Source organism: Indicator indicator, chromosome 29, assembly GCF_027791375.1.
Source record: "Indicator indicator isolate 239-I01 chromosome 29, UM_Iind_1.1, whole genome shotgun sequence".
NCBI lineage: Eukaryota > Metazoa > Chordata > Aves > Piciformes > Indicatoridae > Indicator > Indicator indicator.
In genome coordinates this window covers 4,763,772-4,788,978 of record NC_072038.1, presented here as the reverse complement: position 1 = coordinate 4,788,978, position 25,207 = coordinate 4,763,772, and the positions used below count along the sequence as shown (strand labels likewise).

Sequence of the window (25,207 nt, the reverse complement as noted above, 5' to 3'; positions counted from 1 at the left end):
GGGCTCAGGCCCGGTGTGATGGTTCTCGGTGACAGGGTGAGGGAACACTGGAGCACCCACGGGTGACGCCACGGGCGGGCGCTGTCCGGGGCGGCCCCGGGAGAAAGCTCCGCCCCTACGAGCCCCTCCCCATTAAGCCCCGCCCAGTGCGTCCCCGCCCCAATGAGGAGCCCCACCAGCAAGCCCCACCCCACGAGCCCCTCCCCCTTCCCCGTCCCCGCCCGGCCCAGGTGGAGGCGGGGACGGCAAGTGGCGGCCGGTGCCGGCGGGTCTCAGGAGCGGGACTCCTGGAGGCGGGGTTGGGGTTCGGAACTGTGGCCGTGCCGAGGTGAGCGGGGCCGAGGGTGGGAGCGGGGCGGGGGGTTCCGGTGCCTCCGCGCTGCTTCGCAGCCGCCTGGTTTGTCGCTGCTTTGTGACCGGCCGCGTCCCGCCAGCTTCCTCCTCCGCCCCGTGCCTCCCGCCCGGCCCGTTCCCGGCTCCTGGCGCTGAGTACTGGCCCCGCCGGGGTGAGCACCTGCTCCTGCCCCCGGGGCCTTTGCGGGCGTCACGGGGACCCCTGCCCGGGCTGCGGCCATGCCCCTCACCCCCCTTGGTGCCTCTGGAGCGAGCAGCCCGGATGAATTGGGGGGCACCTTCCTCTTCCTCCTGGGGCGCAAGTGGGTGCGTGTCTCAGCGGGATGACCCAACCGTGCAGAAGGGAAACCGTGGGTCACGGGGGCCTCCTGCCCACTCCTCTGCCTTCTCCCCTTGCCCAGTCTGGGGTGGAAAGCCCTAACCTACTTTCTGGAGCCGATGGGCCGATAGCAAGCAGGCGTGTGGTTTTGTTCGGGGGGTTTTCCCCGTGCCAGGCTAGTGGGGCTGGCAGAGCCCTTCGGAAGTGTCAGGAACGTCGAAGCCAGGCATGAGGGCAGGTGAGGGTGCCTGCATCCCTGCCCGCTGCAGCTCTATCCAAGCAGAGCATCCTCCTCCCGCTGGCCGCCTGCTGCTGCCGGGGCTTTGTTGTTGTTGCTGGTTTGAGGTTTGGTTTAAAGGCTTGCACGTGGTGCCTGAAGAGCTGGGTGCTGCCACCAGCCCTCTGCAAACAAAGCCCTTCAAGAGCAGGAGGGTCCAGTCATCCTGCATCCGTCCCTGCATCCTGGGATGCTAGGCATGGATGTTTTAGCCAGCTGGGGGGTTTGCTGCTGGTGCTCAACAGTTTTGGAGCAGAGGGGTGAGGCTGAGCTTTATCCCAGTCCTGGCCTGCCTTGCTGCCAGTCAGCAGGGCCAGGCTGTCCTTTCAAGCTTACCCACAGCCAGCTCATGGTGCCCACAGTGCTCTGAGCTCTTGCTCAGCTCCCCGTGCCCAGGCTCTCTCGGGGAAAGGGGACCTGGGAGGCTAGGTTGTTGCCACTGTGTCCCTGCGGCAAGAGGAAGTGCCTGCCCTCTTCCCCAGCCTGGCGTCATCCTTCCCGCGGAGAAGCCACGGGGAGCTGGGACATTGTCCTGCCTGGGTGCACCCAGGTCCCGGAGGGGTCATTCCTGGGGATTTCCAGAGTGAGCACAGCAGTGCAGCTGTGGGGGCTCGGGAGCACACCCTGCCCCGGTCCCAGGGCCGTCCTGAGTGGAGAAATGTCTCTTGGCTCCACTCGCTCCATTGTGCCATCTGAAGGAGTGTCCTTTGGCTCCTGCCTGTTTCCCAAGTGGGAAATAACCGGCTTGGGAATGTCCCACCTCTGAAACAAGCTGGAGGGTTCAACTGCAGCCGTGCCTGCCTGGGAGAAACCAGAGCTGCCTCAGCCTGCTCTGGTGCTGGTGGTTTCACGAGTGGCTTCCTGGGGGCTCTCCACCTGCCTCGCCTGGGTTCTGCCCTTCTGAACTCCTTTGCAGTTAGTGGGGTGATCAACACCTATTGTTGGTTGGTCGTGTGGAGGGTGGCCTTTGTCTGGTTTGTTCCTGCTTGCTGCTAAGTGGGTGACCAAAGCAAGCCTCAGCAGCCTTGCTGCATTCTCTAGCACTGCTGCAGCTGCGCTGGAAACTGTACCTGCAGGTGCTGCGAGCCCCAGGGTGGGAAAGGGTAAACCACAGTCTGGGGGGGAGTGGGGTTTGGTGCTGAAACAGCCACCCCAGTACAGATTCTGCAAGATGAAGCTGAGCCTGGTGTTGCTCTCAGATGCACGTGTGAGTGCTTGGTGGAGCGTGGATGCTGGCAGGAGGAACAATGGATGCCAGCAGATGCTGGGAGAGCAGCTTGGGGAATGGGGACGTGGAGTGTGGGGCTGTGAATCTGGTCTGGCTGGGTCACAGATTGGGAGGACTGGAAGGGACCTCTGGAGATCATCTAGTCCAACCCCACTGCCAAAGCAGGTTGTCCTAGGGCAGGCCACACATGAACACATCCAGGCAGGTTTTGGAGGCCTCCAGAGAAGGAGACTCCATGGTGCTTTGTGAGGCTGTGCTCCTTGGGATGCACTGGAGAAGATGGGGAATTCAGGTGGTGGTTGTTTGAACTGGACTGAAAGACAAGCACATGGCTGTCTTCTGGGTCTGAGTTTTGTTAACTTCTCCTGTTTCAGTGAAGCAGGGGGATCCCCCCAGATACACCCCTGCTCTTCCCCTTAGGATGAGCTTGCAGTCAAACCAGTGCTCACAGCCAAAAAAGGTGGGGGACAGGTGATGGAGAACCAGCCAGTGAGGGGGCTGTGAGAGGAGTGGGAGCCCTGGTTCCATTGCCCTAAAGCATCCGTGCCAGTGTGTCACACTCTGCAGGGAGGAGACTTGGTCTTCTCTTGCTGTTCCTTGCCTGCTCTGTGGGCAGCCCTGTCTGGGAGCTGCCCAGGCCAGCATGGGACTCCAAAGACTTTTCCACCTTTCCCACAGTCACTGGGAGCTCTACAGGGTCCTGAGCCCTGAGAAGTGAGCATGGGCTTGGTGCTGGCAGGGGCTCTGCACCAGAGGAGTCAGTTAGTGGAGGCTGAAAACTAATTGTTGCAATCTATATGAGCCCACAAGTGAAGGGACCATAAAATCTTCACCTTTTGAGGAGCTTTCTGTCTAATGACCACTGGTCCCTGCTGTCCTGCTGGGCCAGGAGATGTCTGGTATCTTGATGAGCCCCAGCAGGACTGAGTATGATCCCTTTCAATGACAAGGATCCAGGAGCTGTGGTGTTTGGGAGCACGTGGTGCTTTGGATCATGGTCATTTCCCAGCCCCTGAGGGAGCACTGAAGGCTGAACTTGTGAGTGTGGAGGAAACCCTTAGTGCTGGTAGACTTCCCCTCACTTAATCCCTGTTTCTTAACAAATAAATCCCTCTTGGCTGGTGGTTGCTCTTGCAATGGAGGACAGACCCAGAGAGGTTGCCTTGCAGGAGCCCCACGTGCTAGGTGGCTCCAGAACTAGCCCTGCCCCCTGCTTGGCCCCCACACAAGACTCCTGTGTCCCCCTTGTCCTTGGGGACCTGCATCCCAAGGGTTGGCATCATGGGGTGCTAGCAGGTCACAGTAGCTGAGGGTGTGGCAGGGGCAGCCCTCAAGTAACTGTTTTGGGAGGGCAGAGGAGCATCCTGCACCTGCTGTGGAACTCAAATCTTTATGGGGTTCGCATGTGAGGGCTTCTCCCCTCCAGTAACTTTAATTAGCTCCTTACAGTTACCCAGATTGAAGCCCTTACCAACTGCCCATGGAAGGGACCAGCTGCCTGCCTGCCAGGGCAGTGGGAAGGCAGCAAGTCTTGTGTCACAGTGCCTCAGCTTCCTCACCTCTGAAGCACTACAAAGGAGTCAGAAAGTGTGAAGGGCTGTGGCCATACCCCAAGGTGGGGGAGCGTGGGTACAAATGACTCACTCGATGCCCGTGGTGCTACGGGCTGCAGGGAGCAGGGAGGGAGCAGGGCAGGGCCCAGTGATGCTCCTCAGCCTTTTCCCAGGCTGCTGCTGTCAGATGGGAGAGAGAAATCAGCCAGTGCAGGGGTGACATGGTCTCCATCCCAGATGTCCAGCTGTGCAGTGACTAGTCACTCCTTGATGGGATCTCCTGCCCTCTGCTCCCATCTTGGGGGCTGACTCTCTGTGGTTATCTGGGCTGATGGATGTGCTCAGGAGAGGTGTGGCTGGTTCCCTCTGAGACACCTAGGGTACCACTGCCCCCTCCCTTGTCACTGGGCTGCTGCTGGCCTTTGCTTCCTATGCATCACATGGCAGCTCGTGCCTTGGATTGACCTGGTTATCCCTGTAATTCTCCAACCTGCAGGAATGCCAGGGCAGGGCCGGGAGAGACCTCCTGCTACATGTAAGCCCAGAGGCTGGATGCCATGCTCTAGGGCAGCCAGGACAAATCCCTGACACTCGGCCTTGGTGTGACCTGCCCTTTCCTCAGCTCCTCCGTGGCCTGAGCAGGGAAGTCCTGCCAGGACTGGCACCACACTGCTGGCATAAGGCTCTTCCATGGGTGAAACTGGCTTATGCCAGCATGGTGGCTTAACCCAGATCAAGCACTGTTGGGGAAGACTTGGAGATGGCTCCTTAAAACCCAGCACCTGCAGCAAGCTGTGTGGCCCCTCTGTGGGTGCAGCCCCCCTGGGTTGGGATGGTGGGCAGGAGGATGGGGAAGACCCCCACCACCAGCTCTTGGCAGCCAAGAGGCTGCAAAGAGTGTTGCTGGCAGGGGTCCATGGTGATGCTGTGGTGCAGGAAGAGCATCACAGGCACCAGTGAATGCAGAATTCCCCATGCTGGATGTGTGTTGTGTTGGATGGGGATGAGCTGCTCCCAGTTGGGCTTTCCTTGACAGGGTGTGGACCTGGATGCTTCTGGTCTGGTGGCAACTGGGAGCAAAGGGAATGAGGCTGAGGACTGGGTCCTGTTCAGTTATTGCTTAGAGGAGTGGGCAGGGAGCAGCCTGGGGGCCAAGGGAGCACAGGGGCTGAATGGGATGTCCAAGGGGCAGCCCCCAGCCTGCTGCCAGCAGAGGTGACACCTTCACCCATAAAGGGACACCCTAAGGTCCTTGTTCCCTCTTTTTGGGGCTACTGGCCCTTGGGAAGGTTCAAAGGAGGCTGCTGCTGTCCATCTTGGCCTCTTCCTTTGCATGGGGGGGGAGGGGAGGGGGGCAGCAGGGTGAGCAGCCATGTTGTGAGTGCCTTGAAATTGCCCTGCTGAGATAAGGAGCCTGTCCCCAGAGATAGCTTCAGCTGAGGGGGCCCAGGGCTCATCTTCTGTCTGGGATGAGCTCAATTTGTCTGCAGCCCATGTGCTGCAGGGATGCTCAGAGCTCATGGCAAGGGGACCCTCTCTCTGATCTGGGCTGTTCATCCCAGCCTGGTGCTCTCTGAAACAGGCAGCATGGGATTGGGGAAGTCTGCAAGTCCAGCCTGAGCCCTTGCATCAAGATCTGCTGTCAGAGTAAGTTTTGCAGAAGAACTGGAGGAAGAAATGCACCATCCCCCCACCCCTATCCCCACTCTCCCCTTGCAGAGGGAAGTGAGAATGAACTCAGTAATGACCTGTGGCATGGGGATTGCAGCCAGATGACCTGCAGGCAGGCTGACTTCCTTGGCTCAGGTAAACAGCAACCTGGAACCTCCCCAAAAGGCATAGCCAGGGCCAAAGCACTCAAACCATGGTGCCCATGCACCCCATCTTTAAGCCAAGATAATGAGGCATTGGAGTAGCTCTGAGCAGTGACTCAGTTCTCAGGTAAAACCAAGTTAAATCAGTCGTGGTGGCCTGGGGTACCTGTGTGGTGCCTGGAAGGAGCTTCCCTCGAGTCTGCAGAGTGCTGCAGCCCTGCCTGTGGTGCTGCTGGGGAGCAGCTGACCCCCCCCAGTGTCTTACTGGTGGAGCTGCCCTCATTTCCCTTACTGCTAGCAGAGATTTTGCCCTTTGCTCTTTCCAGAGCCATTGGAGTGGCTCAAAGCCTCCACGTGCACAGTCCCTACTTGGCTTGGGCTTGAGCCCAAGGAACAGGTTGGTGAGCTGGGGATCCTCCTGTGCAGCCATGGACCCCACTAGCAGCACCCACTGCCCTGGTCAGTGCATCTCCTCTGCAGGAAGCAGAGGGTGGCTTTGTGCAGTGCCACATGCTTGAGGTTCTGTGGTGGGGCTGTGTGGATAGAGTAGTTAAAAGGAAGAGGTTTTCTACACTGAGGGTGGTGAGACCCTGGCCCAGGTTGTCCAGAGAGGTGGTAGATGCCCTATCCCTGGAACCATTCCAGGCCAGGCTGTTTGTGGCCCTGAGCAACCTGCTCCAGTTGCATGGGGGTTGGACTAGATGACCTTGCGAGATACCTTCCAACCCAAACCATCCTGTGATTCTGTGACCCCCTGGAGTCCCTGGAAAAGGGGAGTGGGGAGGGTGGTCAGTGCAACAGAGGGACCCTGGCTCCCTGGAGCTTGCCACCCATCCCAGCAGGACTGGGAGTCACAGAACCACAGAAACACTCAGGGTGGAAAAGACCCTCAGGATCACCAAGTCCAACCCAGAGCCCTTCTCTCCAAGGTTCACAGCTAGACCATATCCCCAAGCACCACATCCAAACGACCTTTAAACACATCCAGGGTTGGTGACTCAACCACCTCCCTGGACAGCACATTCCAACGCCTGAGAACCTTTGGGTGCTGGCACTTGCTCTGCCGGGACTCTGAGGGTGTCCTGCTGGTAAAAGTTAACGCGGCTGGGAAACAGTGCAGGAATTCCTCCGTGGGGCTCTTTCCAGCCGCTCCCAGCTCTTGCAGGCGAATCCTTCCCAATCCATGCGGATCCCAGTAGCATCCCCCGGGGCTGCTGGAGGGACTGGAGCCACGTAGGCTGCCGGTGATCGAACCCTGGCACGTTGTTGCCTGGCGCAGCAGTGCGGGCAGTCGCAAGCTCTCCCCTCCCCTGCCCTGCCCTGCCCTCCCCTGGCTTCCCCTCCCCGCGGCGGGCAGGGCTCTGCCCTTATCAGCAGGACCCAGCGCGGCCCCCCCGCGGCCAGCACACTCTATCTCCCCAGCAGCTTTGCTTCCTTCCAGGGTGTGCCGTGAGCTCCAAGCTTGCCCAGCCTGAGCAAACCTGCTGCCGTGTTGCCCAACGTCCTGCCAACGAGGAGAGGGTTTCCTAATGGCAGCAAGCTGTGTGCTGGCTGCTGCACACCTGGGGACTGGCCCTTGTCACCCGCTCAGCATCTGTACCCCCTCCTGCTACCCCAGCAGCCGTGCTGGAGAGCTGGAAGGATGCTGAGGTGCTGGAGGGTGTCCAGAGAAGGGCAGCAAAGCTGGTGAAGGGTCTAGAGCTGTGAGGAGCAGCTGAGGGAGCTGGGGTTGTCTAGCCTGAAGGAATGGAGGCTGAGGGGAGACCTCAGTCTCTACAACTCCCTGACAGGAGGCTGGAGCCAGGTGGGGGTCAGTCTCTTCTCCCCAGTAACAGGCAATAGGGCAAGAGGAAATGGCCTTAAGTTGCAGCACGGGAGGTTTAGGTTGGACATTAGGAAAAACTTCTTCCCCAAAAGGCTACCCAGGGCAGTGGTGGAGTCCCCATTCCTGGAGGGATTTAAAAGCTGTGTAGATATGATGCTGAGGGACATGGCTTAGTGGTGACCTGGCAGTGCTGGGTTAATGGTTGGGCTGGATGGTCTGAAAGGTCTCTTCCAGCCTTATACAATTTGATGATTCTGCAGGTGTCAGTGCTGACCATGTGCTTCAGTAATGCAGGAGAGGCAGTGAGCAGCTTAAAATACTCCCTGAAACACAGCAGTGCTCTCTCAAGGCTCAGAGGGAAAACCTTGAAGGTTTGCTGACCCTGTTGCAGTGGGGTTGGCACATATAGGGAGAAGATGGAGCTACCTTATCTGTGGTGGAAGGAGAAAGCAAATCAGGCTGTGTGAAATGGCCATGCATGGGCTGGGAGGGTTCTGTGCTCCGGTGTGGGGCTGTACAGGGACTTGAAGTCCCTTAGCAGCAGGAGGGTTCCTGCAGTGGTGCCATAAAGTGTATTTTGTCCTTAAAAAAACAGCCTAAATGCACAAAACACCAAAAATAAGCAGAAGCTGAGAGGGGGAAGGCAGCAAACAGAGCCTGGCTGCTCCTCAGCTTGGGGGTCAGCGCTGTCCAGGTCTCCCCATTTCAGTGGGTCCAGGAGGGTCAGAGGCGCACACGGGTCTGGGCTTTCTTGAGAAGAAAGAAAGAAAAAGATTAAGACATTTAGATCCCCATGCCAGAAGGGGTTTTTTTAGTGCTTTTTATTTTTTCAGTCTCATTTCAAGAGCTGTGTGTGCTGGGCTGCTTCTCTCAGACCTGAAACTTGAGACTGCAAAGTGGTAAGAAGCTGTTTGAAAGGAAGCAGAAGCAGGGAAGGCGCTTGGGTGGCTGCTTGGGGTTCTCCCCTGGGGTGTGAGTCTGCAGGGGCTCAGTGCTCCAGCAGGATTGGACCCGTTGACACTCCTATCCCAGGCTCTTAATAACTGGGAGCACTTTTTAACGAGGCTCCAGACCTGAGAGGTCTTTAACTTGCTCGTGAATCATTTATGGGCATGCAGCAGCAGCTCCTCTGCCTAATGGAGCCCTGGCTGCGAGCAGTGCTGGTGGCTGCAGGGGGTCTGGGGGGCTCTGTGCCATCACTGACCCCTTTCTCACCCCTACAGAGATGGAGAGGGAAGGGCAGGGGCTTGGTGTGCTCAGGGTGATGGGGGTGATGAGTGCTTGGGTGCTCACAGGGATCCTGCTCCCAGCTCCACACCATCAGGTGGCTCAGAGCCACCTTCTCCTCCCAGCTTAATTGCTCCAGCCTGATGCACTTTTGCTCCAGCACTGGTAATGTTGCCTCCCCCAGCACCAACATGCTTGGGAAGAGTGATCCTGATCCTTCTCTGAGCTTCCCTGCACATGCTGTGCCCTGCATGCATCCCCCTCCCACCAGGACTACTCTGCAGGGTTGTCTCTGGTGTCTCATATGGTGATTGTGCTTGGCTGTCCCCAGCTCTGCTCTGCAGGTTGCTGCTTAGCCTTGCTGATAGTCCTTTTGGGTTGCTCAGAGCATCCCAGCATGTCCCACAGCGAGGCCTTGGACAGGCCATGTCACTTTTTCCATCACTTTCCTCCTTGGGTGTGCTTCCTTGGGTCAGCGTCTGTCATGATTCACCCCAGGGCTAGGAGCCAGCCCTGGTTGCCCTCCCTGTGCCTTGCCTGGTTGAAGACTAAAACCTGTTCCAGTTGCTCACCAGTGGCCTCAACATAGCTGCCTTGCTGGGAGGGGATGGAGGCTCTACCCCACTGCTGCTGGAGTGAAGGGTCACATCCCTTGGTGCTGGGTGTCAGCCTTTGGTGAGCTTCAGTAGATAGTTTTGAGAGGGAAGGTGGTGGTGGTAGGGGATCTCTTCTTATTGTTGACCACATCAGGTTACCCCTTGCCACCCCTCTGCCCATTTATTGCACCCCTGCAGGTGATGGCAGTGTCCCCAGTGCATTTTTCTCTCTCCATGGAGATCTTTCCCAGACTGAAGTGCCACTGCTTTCCAGGGACACTACTCCCAGCTGGAGGCACAGCTCCAACCAAGCTCAGGACGTGCTGAGTGTCAAGTCCCTTGTCCATCACCTCCTCACTGCTGTCACCACTCTGTCCCCACATCAGGGCATTCACACAGCCCTTCCCACCACACCAGCATGTTGCTTCTCTTTTCTCTTTCCTGTCCCAAGGGTAGAGCCACCATGTCCACCCTGAGTGCCTGAAGATGAGGCTGAAGCTCCCTGGGGACCAGGCTGTGCCCTGCAGATGGGGCAGTTGGTGCTGGTCCTGCTGGGTACAGCCATGTTCCTGGTGGCATAGTCCTTGTCCAGAGGCTGGGAGGGAGAAGAGGACCCAGGGATGAGGAGAAGCCAGAGGGCTGAGCTCATTGTGGGCTTGCTCTGCATGGAGGTGCCAGCTCACTCCCTTGTTCTCACGCTGAGAATGAGCTGAGCTCTTGTGCTGGGTGAGAGTGGTGCCAGCGCTGGAGGGGTTGGGTGCCAGCACCAAACACGTGGGGAGCTGGAAAACACTTTCCCAGCACCATCCCTGGGGGATTTCTATGGCTGGCATGAGGTAAAACCTTTAATGGGTTGGGATCCATGCTCAGGGGTGGTTGTGCCACCAACCCATGTAGCCAAGGGGACTTCAGCCCATGGGGGCTGCTCCCCTCATCCTCCTCCTCCCCTCTCTCTCTCAGTGCCAAACATTGCATTACCACACAGAAGCTGCTCCAGCTGCACTGCGTGACTGGGGTGACAGGTGCCCAGCATGGCAGGTGCCCACTGGGTCATGCCACCTCCCCTGGGAGCTGCATCACCTCAGGGGAAGCCAGGTCCGGCCCTCCACCCACACTGCATGGGGAGCTGGTGGGGAATGGGACCAGGCTTTCAAGTGGGCTGCAGAGCTGCTTCCCCAGGAAGCATGCAGGCTCTTGCCAAGGGCTGCCTGGGCTGTGATGGGAGCAGTTCAGGGTGGGATTTTGAGCTAGGGATATTACACCAGGGCCCTGCAAGAGCACCATGTTCTCTTGCACCTCTGAACAGTTTGGTTCCAATTTCTGTGCCTCTGGCTGGGTCAGGCCCTACCACTGATAGCTGTTCCCCAGGGTTGGAGAAGGATGAGTGCTGGAACTTGTTCTGACCCTGATGCGTTCCCATCCCAGTCTCTCCAGAGCAGCTGGCATCTTGTACTCATCACTGGCTGCCCAGGGACAAAAACAAACAATGTCTCCAGCTCACCAGTGAGATGGAAAGTTTTGCTTGCTGGGGCTGGACCTCCTGGCTGGCATCCTCCCAGCCCAGCAGCTCTTAAATACCTCAGCCAGGCACTGGGTTCAATGCCTGCTCTTCGTGCCTGGCTTCCTGAGAGCTTTGCCTGGCAGCAGCAGGTGAAAACTCCCTGCCTGTCCCACCAGAGCAAGGTGCATTGCTGCAAATAGTTCCTCCTCCTGCTGCCCCGTGCCTGTGGCTCATCCATGTCACTGATGTCCAGCCCCCAGCAGCCCCATCTCCATAGCCTGGGAAGCTGGTGAGCTTTGCTCTCCCTTCATCTGAGATGTTCCTGTGTTTCCTCAGCTGGGTTTTCATTCCATCCCCTCTCCCTGGCAGGAGGAGTTTGAAACTCATGCTCCAGGGCTCTCGTGCCTGAAGGACAGAGGAGGAAGAGGAAGGCCTCCATAGGTGTTTGCCATCAGGACGTGCTGCATGGGATCCCTGCCACTCTTATGAGGTAGAGAGACCCTTATGAGGTAGAGATTGGCACTGGCTGAGACCTCAGGTGAGTTTTGGGGGCTGATTGCTCCCAGTTTTGGTGTTTTAGGGCAGTGAGGGATGAGGCAGCAGCTGAGCTTTGGGTGCTGCTTTGGTGCTTCTGGGGAGAAGGGGAGACAGTCAAGGTGCTGGGATGCTGCCTGAGATCACAGACTGCCTGCAGCAACATCTTGCCTGGTCCTAGCACCATTTATGTGAGGGCTTCCTTGCATCTTCCTCTCTGCATCCTGACCAAGAACTGATTTATCGCCAAGGCTGGAGAGGAGTGTGGTTGATTCAGGAATGAGGACCCTGCTGGTTCCCCTTTATGAGAGGGGTCTCAGTGAAACAACCACTTGGGTTGCATTTGTTGTTCCCCCTGTCACATTTCTCCAGTGTCTTACCCCATCCCTGCTCCCTGGTACCTCAACCAGTGCCACAGGGAGGCAGCCCAGCACCCATTTTAATGCAGGAGAAGGCAGGAGCAGCAGCCTGTGACCTGGCCCAGGAGCTGAAGGACAGAAGTGCTCTATTGTGCCACTGGCACCAGGGTCCCATGTACCTAAGGAGCTTCTCCTGGACTCTCTTGCCAACCCCCCCACCCCTGACCTCCTTCCCCCAGGAGCTGGTCCCACAGGGACCCCACATCAGACTTTGCTTGCCACGGGGGTGAGGAGAGGGTCATGCTGGAGGAGCTACCAAAGTGTGCCTATGCCTGCCCTGGCACATGCTGCCAAGGTGGGAGACCCTGTTGCAGAGGGGGCCAGGGAGGTCTCAGTCACCCAGCTGCCTGCTGGAGCACGCTTAGCTGAGCAGAGCAGAGTGGGGTATGAGGCCACATAGCTGGGCTGGTCACTGGGGCCCTGGGCAGAGAGAAGGGCCAGGCCATGTGTGGCAGTGACACTGCTGAGCAGCAGCAGGGGAGCCCCAGAGGGACACCGGGTCTCCCCAGAGACTCCACTGTCCCCCTTGGATGGAGAGGGCCAGGTCCCAGCTCCCCCTGGGAGCAGGTTCCATGGGGACACAGGTCCTTGTGGCCAGCCCACAGCAGAGTTTGGTGCTCTCTGCATGCAGTGAGTGCGGCAGGTGGCACCATCCCCATGGCCATGGCTGTGCCGGGAGGAGGAGGAGGGATGCTCACGAGACCTGTGTGGGTCCCCTGGGCACTGGCATGTGGCTGGGGGGGATAATAAGAGAGCAGAGGAGAATGAGCTTCCCTTTGAGATCCCCCCATAGACTCTAATAGGATCTGGGATTCGCTTCCTTGTGCTTGGATAGAATTAACCTTTCCTTTGAGCTGCAGAGACCCCCAGGAGGGCATTGTCTAAGGAATTATAACCACCTCTTGACTGTTAAGCTTCCCCTTCCTTGCACAAGCTGCCAGGGAGGATTTAGTCTCCCAGCCTGATGGCTGCAAGCACGTGCTGGAGGGGCACATCCCACATCTTCCCTCCCATGGGGAACTCCAGCACATGGCAGGCCCCAGCTCTGTGGCTAGTGGTGGCACAGGCTGCCCCAGCCCCTCTCACTGCAGCAGGAGCATGGGTGCAGGGGTGGGCAGGTTATTAGTGTATTTTCAGGCTTTGCATGTCCCTTGCCTGCCTGTATCACCTCCCTTCCCACCTGTATGGGCAAGGTGAGATCTTTGCAGACCCCCCCCAAAGGGCGCCTGTGATCTCTCCTCAGCTTCCTTGCTGTGCCAAACCCAGGGGAGCACAGCTTGAGAGCCACAGCTGTGTGCCATGAGCCTGGCCAGGGCTGGCAGGGATCCCCCTGTGTCTCCCATACATGCTGAGCTGATCAGGTGCATCCTGACAGCATCTGAACCCCAGGGGTCCCTAAGGCACATGAGGAGGATGCTTCGACCCTGTCCCTCCTGCCATCCCTGGCTCTGCTTCCAGCAGGTGAAGGGCTCATGCTGGTGGTCCTGGGGGACTGGGAGCAGGTGGGTGATGTCCACTTGAACACGGTGAAGGGGTGCAGATCTTGGGGACACACCTTGATGCTGGCAAAGTCTCAGCTGCACAGCCAGCGGCTCAGGGAGCTGCAGCTGGTGAGATCCCATCCATGACTGGGACCCAAGCTTTTCCCACGCACAAGCTCCTGAGGAGATATTTCTTCCTCTCTGGCTGACTGCTTGCACCCTCCCAGCCTGCCAGCCACCGCCGGCCCGAGATGTCAGGCGGTGACAAGAATGGGGGCAGCCACTCCAGCAGCAGCCGCCTGCAGAGCAAGAAGCCTCCCAACCTCTCCATCGTCATCCCACCTCGGGAGGCAGAGGAGGAGGGCACCCAGAAAGAGGTGAGTGATGGGAACCTGCATCTATCCCACGCTGGCCTGGGGGAGCTGCCATCCCCAGGGAGCCTCCCCGTGCCCTCTCCTCCCTAACACCCTGCTCTGCCTTCCAGCCCTCCAGGGTCCCCATCTACCGCAAGAGCAAGAGCCTGCAGGAGCCCCGCTGGGAGCGGCGGCCTGGCTTCCGCCGGCAGACCTCCCTGTCCCAGAGCATCCGCAAGTGAGAGCTGCCAGCGGCCGTGGGGGTGGGCAGCGGCTGGGGCACCACCACAGGGATCCCTCAGTGCCCATCGGGGTGTTGTGGGTATGGGCAGAGGGCTTGGGATTGAGATGGAGCTCGGAAGGGAACCCCGTGGAGGGGTTTGTATAGATCTGCTTTGAGCCACTGGTGTCTGCCAAGGGAAAATTATGGACTCATAAAATTGGTTTGGTCGGAGGAGACCTTTAAGACGGTGAAGTCCAACCACGAGTCCTGCAGCTGGGTTGCTCAGTGCTAGTTCACAGTATTGTTTTGTACGCTGGGGACGGTTCTCTGCCCTGTTTATGTAGGATCTTCACAAGCACCTTGAGCTGGACGTCTGCTGCAGCCCAGAGCTGATGCAGTGTCCTGTGCAAGGTGCAAGCCTTGGTGGAGTTACAGCTCCAGGGAGACCTAAAGGCCAGCAACCCTCTGCATCATCCCTTCCCCATTCCCCTGCTTCCTCTCTCTTTCCTTCCTTTCTCTTGACCCATAGCCAGGTCAAAACCACCCTGCTGCAGGCTGAGCTGAGACACCCCAATCTAAACAGTCTACTGGAGGGGATGCCAGGGTGGGATGGCAGTACCTGGGGTGGAGGGATCAGCTGGGTGCCAAGCATGCCCGCGGTGTGCACAGGGGCACGGCGCAATGGTTCGGCATCAGCGGCGACTGGGAGGGGAAGCGGCAGCAGTGGCAGCGCAAGAGTCTGCAGCACTGCAGCCTGAGGTACGGGAAGCTGAAGCCTGCCTATCGCGACATGGAGCTGCCCAGCCAGGAGGTGCCCTCCTTCCAAGGCACCGAGTCACCCAAGCCTGCCAAGATGCCCAAGGTAGAGCTCGGGGCATGGGGTCCAGCTCCCAGCCTTGCTCTGCCAGCACTGAGCCCTCTCTTGCCTCCTCCAGATCGTGGACCCGCTGGCCAGAGGCCGTCCCTTCCGCCACCCCGATGAGACTGACCGGCCCCACACCCCCCACCACGTCCTGCCCCCGCTCACCCCTGGCGTCGTCTCCTTGGCATCCTTCAACAGCATCCGCTCCGGCCACGGCCGCCTGCCACGCAGGAAGAGGGAATCTGTTGCCCACATGAGCTTCAAGGCAGCTGCAGCCCTTCTCCGTGTGAGTTTTGGGGTCCTGGGGGGATCACAGAATCATAGAATTGTTAGGGTTGGAAGGGACCTCAAGGATCAGCCAGTTCCAACCCCCCTGCCATGGGCAGGGACACCTCACACCACAGCAGGTTGCTCAGAACCACATCCAGCCTGGCTGCAAAACCTTCAGGGATGAGGCTTCTACCACCTCCCTGGGCAACCTGTCCCAGTGTCTCACCACCCTCATGGTGAAGAATTTCTTCCTAGCATCCAATCTGAATCTACCCATTTCTAGTTTTGCTTCATTCCTTCCAGGCCTATCATTACCTGACACCCTAAAAAGTCCCTCCCCAGCCTTCTAGTAGGCTCCCTTTAGAAACTGGAATCTTCTGACCAAGTCAGGTTTCAGCCCTGTCCCTCACACATCATCTCTGCTTCGTGACTTTTTGCTTTGCACAGAGCTCGCTGTGTTTCCAGGTTGGGTTTGAGGCAGGTGGTGGTTTTTAAGCCAAGTTCTGCTTAAAAAGAGAAGTTTGGCTGAAACTGGGCCGCCAAAGTGGAACTACCATGCATGACATCCCTAGAAAAAAGCAGCTTCTGGGTTTCCTTGCTGAGGAGTCAATCATGAGTATAGAATCAGAGAATCAACAAGGTTGGAAAAGACCGCAGAGATCATTAAGTCCAACCTATCACCCAGCACCTCATGACTAACTAAACCATGGCTTCAAGTGCCACGTCCAATCCTTTTTTGAACACCTCCAGGGACGGTGACTCCATCACCTCCCTGGGCAGCACATTCCAATGGCACATCACTCTTCATGTGCAGAACTTTCTCCTCACTTTGAGCCTAAACTTCCCCTGGTGCAGCTTGAGACTGAGTCAGGAGACCTTCTGCTGCAGTTAAAGTTTCTCCAGTGACTGTCCAGCCCCTGGGGAGCCCTGAGCAAGCCTCGGGGTCAGGTTTCTGGGAGCAGTACCAAACAGGGGATTTAGAGCTCACCTGTCATGGTGACTAACATGGTCATGGTCTAATGCTGGCTCTGAGAAGCTAAAGCCAGCATCTGCTGCCAGTTCCTGCTGCCTGCCCTTCCCATGCAGGGCAATGCAGGACTGTTGGGATGTCATACTTGGCACTCAGCTCTGGGGAGGGAGGCCATGAGAAACTCTTAGTGCTGCTGAAACTGGGGGGGCTTCTGGTTGCTGACCCTCATTTACCTCCCCTGCAAAAGGGACGCTCTGTCCTGGAGCCGCTGGCTCCCAAGCAGAGGAGCAACAAGAGGAGCTTCCTGTTCCCCAGCTTCATGGATGAGGACATGGTGGATGCTGCTGATACCCTGGACTCTTCCTTCTTCAGTAAGGCAAGCACTGTTCCATGCCAGGGAGGGGTCCTGGTGCCTCTGCACAGGGGCTGGATGCAGAGCAGAGCTCTGGCAGGGATCCTCATGTCAGTACTTCACCTTGCCCCGGGAGCAGGAGCATCAGTGGCCGCTGTGCCCAGTGCTGCAGAGTGCCCCCCAGTCTTGGTGATGCTTCTTAGGGGCGGCAGTGAGTGATGCCACCACTGCATGCACGCCTTACACCCTGTGATGTGCAGGATGTCAGTGGGGATCCCTCTCCCCTGACTCTGGAGCTGGGCTGCCGTGGTGATGGGCACACTCAAGCAGGAGGTGGTGATGTCTCCATCCTCCTTCCAGATGGACATGCACGACGAGACGTACTCCATGCCCGACGATGTCTTCGAGTCACCGCCCCTGTCAGCCACCTATCTCCGCATGCACCCGGTGGGGGATGATGCCAGGGTGTCCCCCGAGGTGGAGCAGCCCACCCCGTGAGTACCAGCTCTCTGTTGACGCTGCCCCCAAGGCTACCCAGGTCCCCTGCTGCAGTCAGGACAGTGTCCCCATCCATCCCTGCCATGGGGCACTGGGCACTTCCAGCTCACTCCTCAAGAGGTGCCTCTAACCCTCATCCTCTCACCCTCTGGCTCTCTGCAGCTGTCAGGTGCAGCCATGGGGCTGTATGTGGTGGGATTTCTCCACTGGCCCCTGTCAGCAGATGTGGTGGTTTCATAAGATCATAAGATCACAGGATCACAGGGTGTTAGGGGTTAGTAGGGACCTCTGAAGATCATCAAGTCCAACCCCCCTGCCAGAGCAGGACCATAGAATCCAGCACAGGTCACACAGGAACACAGCCAGATGGGTCTTGAAAGTCTCCAGAGAAGGAGACTCCACAACCTCCCTGGGCAGCCTGTTCCAGTGCTCTGTGACCCTCAGAGTGAAGTAGTTCCTCCTGATGTTGAGGTGGACCCTCCTGTGCTGTCTCTGCAGGCAGGAGGGTGTCCGGCTGCCGTCGGCTGCCAGCGGCACGGCGCCGCGGCGCGGCCGGCGCATCGCCTCCAAGGTCAAGCACTTCGCCTTCGACCGCAAGAAACGCTACTACGGGCTGGGGGTGGTGGGCAAGTGGCTGAACAGGACCTACCGCCGCAGCCTCAGCAGCATCGTGCAGTCCCAGCTGGAGATGACCGACAGCCACCGGTGAGGGGGTACCCGTGGGGCAGCCAGGGAGCTCCCCGAGGCTCCCCTAGCTGTGTTTCGGATGTGTGTGTGTCCCCCTCAAGGCTTGGGGGGCTGCAGAGGGTCCCTTTGTGCCCAGCTGTCCTTGAGCTGCTCCAATTTCAGGCCCTTTCCCCCACAGGCCGTATTTCACCTACTGGATCACCTTTGTCCACATCCTCATCACCTTGCTGGTCATCGGCACCTACGGCATCGCTCCCATCGGCTTCACCCAGCACGTGACGACAGAGTTAGTAAGTCTGAGAGCTGCCAGCCAGGACTGTCCCCTGTCAGCTCTTCAGTGACGTGTCCAGCTCTGAAATGGCAACCAGCTGCTTGAGGAAAAGCCAGGCTGGTGTCTTGGGTGGTGCCTTCAACACCTTGGAGAGGTGATCTTCCCTCTGGGGTTAATCCTGCAGCTGGCTGTGCTGCTTCCTCAGCACCCAGGCTGGAGAGAAGAGCAGGCATCCATCTTCCTAGGGGGATGTGACCACCAGTGTCCCATGCTGTTGTGGTCCCTGCGTAGGGCTGGGAGCATCTTGGAGTGCTGCTGGCTCGTGCTGTGGGAGAAGCTCCATTAAATGGCTGGGGCAGGAGATCCACAATGTGATGCAGTGCCATGGGTGCTGGTGGGATCCAGCAGCTCTTCCCCATGGCCAAGGGGTCTGCCCAGCCCTCGATGAATGGAAGGAGAGGGAGCTGCACCCCCCACTCCTTGTTCACTTGATGGAAGCTGACCCCATCCTGGCTCTGTAGGTGCTGAGGAACAAGGGTGTCTATGAGAGCGTCAAGTACATCCAGCAGGAAAACTTCTGGATTGGGCCCAGCTCGGTAAGGGCTCTGCCATTGCAACCCCTGGCCCAACACTCTGCTCTCCACTGGCCTCTATTTCTTCTGCCCTGACTGAGGGGGCTCCTGGGGTGCTCCCTGCAGGAGAGCTCAACACTTTGTCTCAGCCTGCTACCCCATAGCCCTCAGTGGCCCCATCCCTCTAGGCTCTGCTACCCAGTCCCATCCCAGGGTGGAGACTCAGGAGCACTTCCTGGAGCTGCATCCCATCACAGTGGGATGGTCAGAAGAGACCCTATCCCCTTCCCATCCACCTTCCCCCACTGGGGTAACAGAGACTTGGGGCTGTCACCTCTGGGGACTCCGTGCTTCTGCTGAGCTCTCCCTGGGTGCAGCTGGAGGGAGGGGAGGTGTGGGGTGATGGGGGAGGGGGCACATAGCATCCCCTGGACTGACCTGTCCCTCTCAGATCGACCTGATCCACCTGGGAGCCAAGTTCTCCCCCTGCATCCGGAAGGACCGGCAGGTGGAGCGGCTGATCCAGCGGGAGCGGGACCGGGAGCGTGGCTCCGGCTGCTGCGTCCAGAATGACAACTCAGGCTGCATCCAGACCCTGCCACAGGACTGCTCGGTGTGTGCTGCCACCTCAGGAGGTGCTGGGCTCACTGGGGAGAAGGGGAGACCATCTCTGCCCTGAACAGCACCAGGGCAGGATGTGTGCAGGGCCAGAGCCATGCGCTCGCTGCTGCATCCTCCTCCACAGAATCACAGAATTCACCAGGTTGGAAAAGGCCTTTGAGATCATCTAGTCCAACCTATCACCCAACACCATCTAACCAACTAAACCATGGCACCAAGTGCCTCATCCAGGCTTATTTTAAATACTTCCAGGGATGGTGACTCCACCACCTCCCTGGGCTGCCCATTCCAATGGCCAATCTCTCCTTCTGTGAAGAATTTCTTCCTAACATCCAGCCTAAACCTCCCCTGGCACAGCTTGAGACTCTGTCCTCTCTCCACCTCTTTGTCTTCCCCAGGAGACTCTGGCAACGTTCATCAAGTGGCCAGGCGCCAATGCACCGGCCATGGGCTCGGGTGAGAAGAGGACATCAGGGGCTGTGTGTCACCAGGACCCCAGGTAGGAGTGGTGTCTGGGTACAGGCACTGTGGTTAGCCATCTGTATGGGACATGGTGGTGGTGCTTTCTGAGGCTATTTCCAGCTTGGATGCCTGGAATTCTCTTGTTCAAAGGCCTGGGAGCTCTTAAACACCACAGGAGGGTGATAAGAGGGAATCAGTGGGGGACTGAGGTGGGGTCTGTCCTGAATGCAGACAGCAATGGGTGAGCTGGAGACACAGCTGAGGAGTGCTGTTGTCTGGCACTGGTCCCCAGCTGCCCTGCTCCACTGGGGTGAGTGTTGCTGCAAGGAGGCATTGATGAGGTTGTCAGAGAGATATGAGTGCTGTGGAGCTAGGCTGTGATGTTGCAGAACATGGTTGTAGGGATTGTAAGGGTCTTGAGGGACACCAAGCTGCATGATCCCTCCCTAGCCAGGGAAAGGGCCAGATCTTGGGGCTGGCTGTCCCTAAGTGGGGTTACTAGTCTGGGAGGAGGCATGTGCTGAGTGAGACCTGTCCTGACTCCCCACCCACATCCTTCTGACAGGACCTGTGAGGAGCCAGCATCCAACCCACCTCATGTGTGGCCAGACGACATCACTAAGTGGCCAGTAAGAGCCTGGTACCACCAGTCTGGGAGGCACCACAGTGGCAACCTCCATGGGAAGCACAACAGGCAGGGGGCTGCAGGGAGAGCCTGGGGCTGGAGCCTGACCGAGCTCTTCTCCCTCCTGCTTGTAGATCTGCACCTATGAGACCAAAACCAACCACACAGGCTTTGCCCACCTGGACTGCCAGATAAAGGGCAGGCCCTGCTGCATTGGCACCAAGGGCAGGTGGGTCACAGTGATAGGGGCACCTGGCCTGGACTTGACTTGACTCTCCTGAGCTGACTCTGGAGCTGTGCCAGCGGGGAGAGAGCGGTTACAGAGCCTTGGTTGGGGGTGAAAGGTGGTGGCTGAGGGGGAGCAGAGGGGGGGATGCTTGGGGGAGCAGGGAGCAAGCCCTGCCCTGAGCAAGCCCTCTGCCTGCTCTCTGCCCAGCTGTGAGATCACCACGCGGGAGTACTGCGAGTTCATGCATGGCTACTTCCACGAGGAGGCCACGCTCTGCTCACAGGTGAGCAGGGCTGGGGACCTGGGACACAATGCCAACAGCTGGGTCAGACATTGTCCTGCTGATGTCAAAGGGTTTCATCGTATCCTGGGGTGGGTGTGAGCAGGGAGGATGCATAGTACAGGATGAGAGGAAATGGCTTCAATTTATGCCAGGGGAGGTTTAGGTTGGATATGAGGAGAAGTTTTTTTTACTGAAAGAGAGGTCAGGCATTGGACCAGGCTGCCCATGGAGGTGGTGGAATCACCATCTCTGGAGATGTTCAAATAAACACGTGGCCATGGCACCTGGGGCCATGGTTTAATGGCCATGATGGTGTTGGGTTGGTGGCTGGACTTGATCTCAGGGGTCATTTCCTGCTTTGTGGGTGTGGGGCAAGAGGAAATGCAGGGCTTGATCCAGCCTCACCCAGGCAGCAGCAGTGTCCTTGGGAAAGGCACTTCCTAGGCAGGAAAATGATCCTTTAGCATGTCCTGGGGATGCTCAGTCACTGCATCTCCAGGACCTGACAGTGAGGATGCCACACACAAACCCAGAGTGCCCCCCACAACTGACACGTGGCATCTCCAGCCATGTGTCCCTGTGACCCATCTCTTGCTCTCTGTGGCTCTGGGGTGTGGGCTGAGCCCTGTTTAACCCCCTGCATCCCCCACCTTTGCAGGTGCACTGCCTGGACGAGGTCTGTGGCCTCCTGCCCTTCCTCAACCCGGAGGTCCCTGACCAGTTCTACCGCCTGTGGCTGTCCCTGTTCCTGCACGCTGGGTGAGCTGTGGGGATGGGGGCCTGGGGACCAGAGAGTCCATTGGGATGGTCTCTGATCCAAGATAGGTTGAGCTAAGAGGGGATGACCCCTCCAAACTATAGCAGCACATGGTGGAGGGTGTTCCAGAAGGTGTCTCATGCCCAGGGCAGCAGACTGGGCAGGGGCTCTGTCTGGGCAGGGGTCTCTAATGCAGGGTCTCTCCCCACAGCATCATCCACTGCCTGGTGTCGGTGACTTTCCAGATGACAGTGCTGAGGGACCTGGAGAAGCTGGCAGGCTGGCATCGCATCTCCATCATTTTTATCCTCAGTGGCATCACAGGCAACCTGGCCAGTGCCATCTTCCTGCCATACCGGGCAGAGGTGAGGGCAGGGGCTCTACCCATATCACCCTAAACCCCACCAGCTCCCCAGGGACCAAAGGACACCCCCACCTCAGCAGAGCTTTGGGGGAGGGGCTGCAGCACAGAGCTGTCAGCCCCTGGCAGGGTTTGGCAAGGGTGCCAGTGGCAGGCTGGTGTCCCCATGGCACGGGGTGATCCCTGCCCCATGTGCTGGGTTCGCACATGCCATCGGGCCACGTGTTGCTGTGTGTGCAGGGTCCCCAGGCGGGCAGATGGCTAATCTGCTGGCAATGAAACCATGCCAGGCTTTAAATGAGATCACACCCAGAGCCCTAATCCCCTCGGGGCTGCCTCAGGACAGGGCCACGGGGCTGTGACCTGGGAGGAGGTGATGCTGCCTGGCTGCTGAGTCATGGAAAGTACCAGCTCTGCCCAAATGGCACCAGCATGCTGCCCTCCTCTTCCTCCCATGCCAGGGCTCCCACCTCTGAGCCCCCCCATCAGTGTGAGTGCAACCCTTGGAGGGCTGCAGGAGGCAAATGAGTGTTGCAAAGGAGGAGATGATCCCTGGGGAAACAAGAGGACTGGTTGAGGTGACATGCACAGGGTCCAGCTGTGACATCACAGAATCACAGACTCTTCGGGGCTGGAAAGGACCTTGAGAGATCATCCAGTCCAACCCCCTTGCCAGGGCAGGATGACGTAGAGCAGATCGCACAGGAACTCATCTAGGTGGATCTTAAATACCTCCAGAGAGGCAGACTCCACAACCCCTCTGGGCAGCCTGTTCCAGGGTTCTGTCACACTCACAGTGAAATAATTCTTCCTCCTGTTTCCATGGAACTTCCTATGCCTCAACTTCCACCCATTGCCCCTTGTGCTGTCATTGGGCATCACTGAGCAGAGCTTGACTCCATCCTCTTGGCACTCACCCTTTAAGTATTTATAAAGATGAATGAGGTCACCTCTTAGTCTCTTCTTCTCCAAGCTGAAGAGCCTCAGCTCCTTCAGTCTGTGCTGATAAAGAAGATGTTCCACTCCCTTCATCATTTTCATCACTTCCCCTTCTCTCTGCAGGTGGGTCCTGCTGGATCCCAGTTCGGCTTGCTGGCCTGCCTCTTCGTGGAGCTCTTCCAGAGCTGGCAAGTGCTGGAGAAACCCTGGAAAGCCTTCCTCAACCTCTTCGGCATCGTCCTCTTCCTCTTCATCTGCGGCCTCTTGCCGTGGATCGATAACATCGCTCACCTCTTCGGCTTCCTCAGCGGCCTCCTGCTCTCCTTCGCCTTCCTGCCCTACATCACCTTCGGCACGGTGGACAAGTACCGCAAGCGAGCCATGATCATCGTCTCCTTGCTGGTCTTCCTGGGGCTCTTCGCCTCCCTGGTGGTCTGGCTCTACGTCTACCCCGTGAACTGGCGCTGGGTGGAGTCCCTCACCTGCCTGCCCTTCACCAGCAAGTTCTGTGAGAAGTACGAGCTGGAGCAGGTCCTGCACTGACCCCGCTGGCTGGGACGGGGCTGGCAGAGGTGTTGGTGGGGGATGGTCTCCGTGGGGTGGGTCTTCACCAGCACCCCTCCAGGAGAGGGTGGCTGCTCCGGGCACAGCTTCATCCTTGGGGCTGGGTGGGTTTGGGTTCACCCCTGTCAAGTGTTAGGATGCAGTGGGGAGCAGGAGTGGAGCTACTCTGCCTTGCTCCTCCTTGGGGCTGCCTCTTGGTACTGAAAAGCCATAAGCGGTTCGGGGACTGACCTCAGCTTCCACCTGCTGAGAGATTGGAACTTTTGTAGGTCCACAGCCAGGCTGGGCTCCCAGCCATGGGCCTCAAAAGCACCTGGGAATGAAGTTACCAAGGTCTCCTGCCTGCTCTGTGCCCCATCCTGCCTCTGTGCCCCTGGGGGCTGCAGCTCATACTGTGAACACAATCCCCTTTTTTGCAGGGGCACTTTTTTTTTATCCACAGCTCTTTGGACCGAGGGTTTCCCACAGCTTGGGTTCCTCCTGGCCTCTGCCATAGCCCCAGGGCATTCAGAGCTGAGCTTCCAAGGTATTTCTCAGTCCCTCTCTCACACCTGATGTTTCCCTGAGGCCAGGGAAAGAGGCTGGTGCTTCCCCACTTGGGCTCCTCGCTGGATGGAGAGGCAGGACTTGGGGCGTGGGGGCTGCTTCTCCTCTTATTTCGGTGAATTTCTCTCTTTGGAAGTGGAGAAGCCACACATAAGGTGTTTCTAGTATCACAGTGGGAGGCAAATGTAGAGAAAAACACCCTTGGGGGCTTGTGTGGTTGCTCCTGGAGCCCACAGACCCCTTTCTGTTCTGTCCCTACTGTTACCCTTTTTCCTTTTTCAAAGTGTAGACTCCCAGGTAACCCCCACCCTGCCTCAAACAGTGCTGCCAGGCTGGGGCAGTCACCTTCTCCTGTCCCTGCCTGCCCCCAGCCCTCTTCCCCAGCATTTCCTCCTCCCTCCCACTGGCGATGCTGTGAAGGCAGGTCCTTCCTGGGGTCCAGGTGACTCCTCTGGGCTGGTTTGGAGTCAGACTGCTGCCAGGCTGTCTCTTCCTTGGTATGTGCTACCCTGGCAGTGGTGGGTCTCAGCACTGTTAAATAGGGGAAGGTGGGGATGTTCTGGGATGAGTATTCAAGGGCTGGGAGCTTGGCTTCCTCTAACCACAACCACTCTCCAGGTGACCCCAGAGATCTATGGCACCTGCATCCCTGCTTGCATCCATCCCTCCATCCTTCCCTTCACCATGGGGCAGTTTTCAGCCCTGCTCTGTCCCTCTGGTGCTGCTCCAGCCAAAGACAGCCACTTCACCTCATTTTGTCTCTTTTTGATACTTTTTTTTAAAAGCTGTGGGTTTTCCCCCTTAATAAATTTCTACCTGTATTTAATGAGATGCACAAAGCCTCTTCTGCCTTCCTGAGTATAGGGACATGGCACATTTAGGGGGTTCTGGTTGTTTTGGTGTTGGTTGGTGTGGCTAGGGGCCAATGTCCTGATGTGCAGGGCTGTAGTGTCCCCTGGCACTCCTCAATCTGTCCCCTAGTACTTCTCCCTGGGAGGGAAGACAGGGTTTGAAGGATCTCAAGCAGAAGCAGAGGCAAATACCTGGAGCAAAAAGACTCACAGCACCTCCTGGCCGTGCCCAAGGGCAGAGTCACCCTTGCCTCTCTCCCACCCTTCATCTAATGACCCAGGGCTGGGTTTGCCCCATCTCCCCCAAAGCTGGGATGCTCCAAGGGGGATTGGCTGGCTTCCCTCCTGCTGACTGGTGCCATCTCTCTGGCTATTGATCAGAGGGGGACAGGAACACACAGAGGCTGTGCTAAAAACCACCATCAAGTCTTTATTTGCTGCTTCATAACAGCCTGAGGCATTTCCAGAAGGCTTGTCCCAGGCCAGTTGTGGGTGTTGCAGAGGGGTCTTTGAACTCTTCCCTCCAGGAGGCTCTGCAATATGCTGCTGGGGGTAGCCATGGACTTGGGGGTATGCTCTAAGGGGGTCTGGAATGATGTCTGCAGGCAGGGAAGTAGCTATTGGTACCACTGGGCTGGGGGTTGTTCAAGGTTTGGCTGTGGTAGACTTTGCTCATGGTGGTGATGTTGGAGGTGAGAGGGGTGCAGGTTATGTACAGGTTTTTCTGGGGGTCTCAGCAAAAGGTGGCTGTGGGTGCCCCTAACCCAGCAAACCTCACATGCA

At 58.0% G+C, this 25,207-nt stretch overlaps 1 protein-coding gene across 1 annotated transcript; it reads left to right on the top strand.

Moving 5' to 3' along the window:
• The first annotated feature begins 11,158 nt into the window (after positions 1–11,158).
• RHBDF2 (rhomboid 5 homolog 2) lies at positions 11,159–24,384 on the top strand. Its single transcript, XM_054394089.1, has 19 exons — positions 11,159–11,232; positions 13,356–13,509; positions 13,564–13,574; positions 13,613–13,719; positions 14,374–14,566; positions 14,640–14,852; positions 16,054–16,191; positions 16,537–16,635; positions 17,162–17,361; positions 17,522–17,633; positions 18,136–18,210; positions 18,638–18,799; positions 19,206–19,306; positions 19,835–19,898; positions 20,029–20,123; positions 20,331–20,406; positions 21,065–21,165; positions 21,375–21,528; positions 22,587–24,384. Exons 2-19 carry the CDS (start codon positions 13,380–13,382, stop codon positions 23,004–23,006), a joined length of 2,451 nt encoding a protein of 816 aa, XP_054250064.1. The 5' UTR covers positions 11,159–11,232; positions 13,356–13,379; the 3' UTR covers positions 23,007–24,384.
• The last annotated feature ends 823 nt before the right edge of the window (positions 24,385–25,207 follow it).

What these genes read in the sequence shown, in the direction of transcription:
- RHBDF2 (XM_054394089.1), top strand. Translation starts at nt 13,380, where the DNA reads ATGTCAGGCGGTGACAAGAATGGGGGCAGCCACTCCAGCAGCAGCCGC. An exon ending in ATGCCAGGGTGTCCCCCGAG is followed by an intron (nt 16,636 to 17,161) that starts GTGGAGCAGCCC and finishes TGCAGGCAGGAG; the next exon opens with GGTGTCCGGCTGCCGTCGGC. An exon ending in TGCATTGGCACCAAGGGCAG is followed by an intron (nt 20,124 to 20,330) that starts GTGGGTCACAGT and finishes CTCTCTGCCCAG; the next exon opens with CTGTGAGATCACCACGCGGG.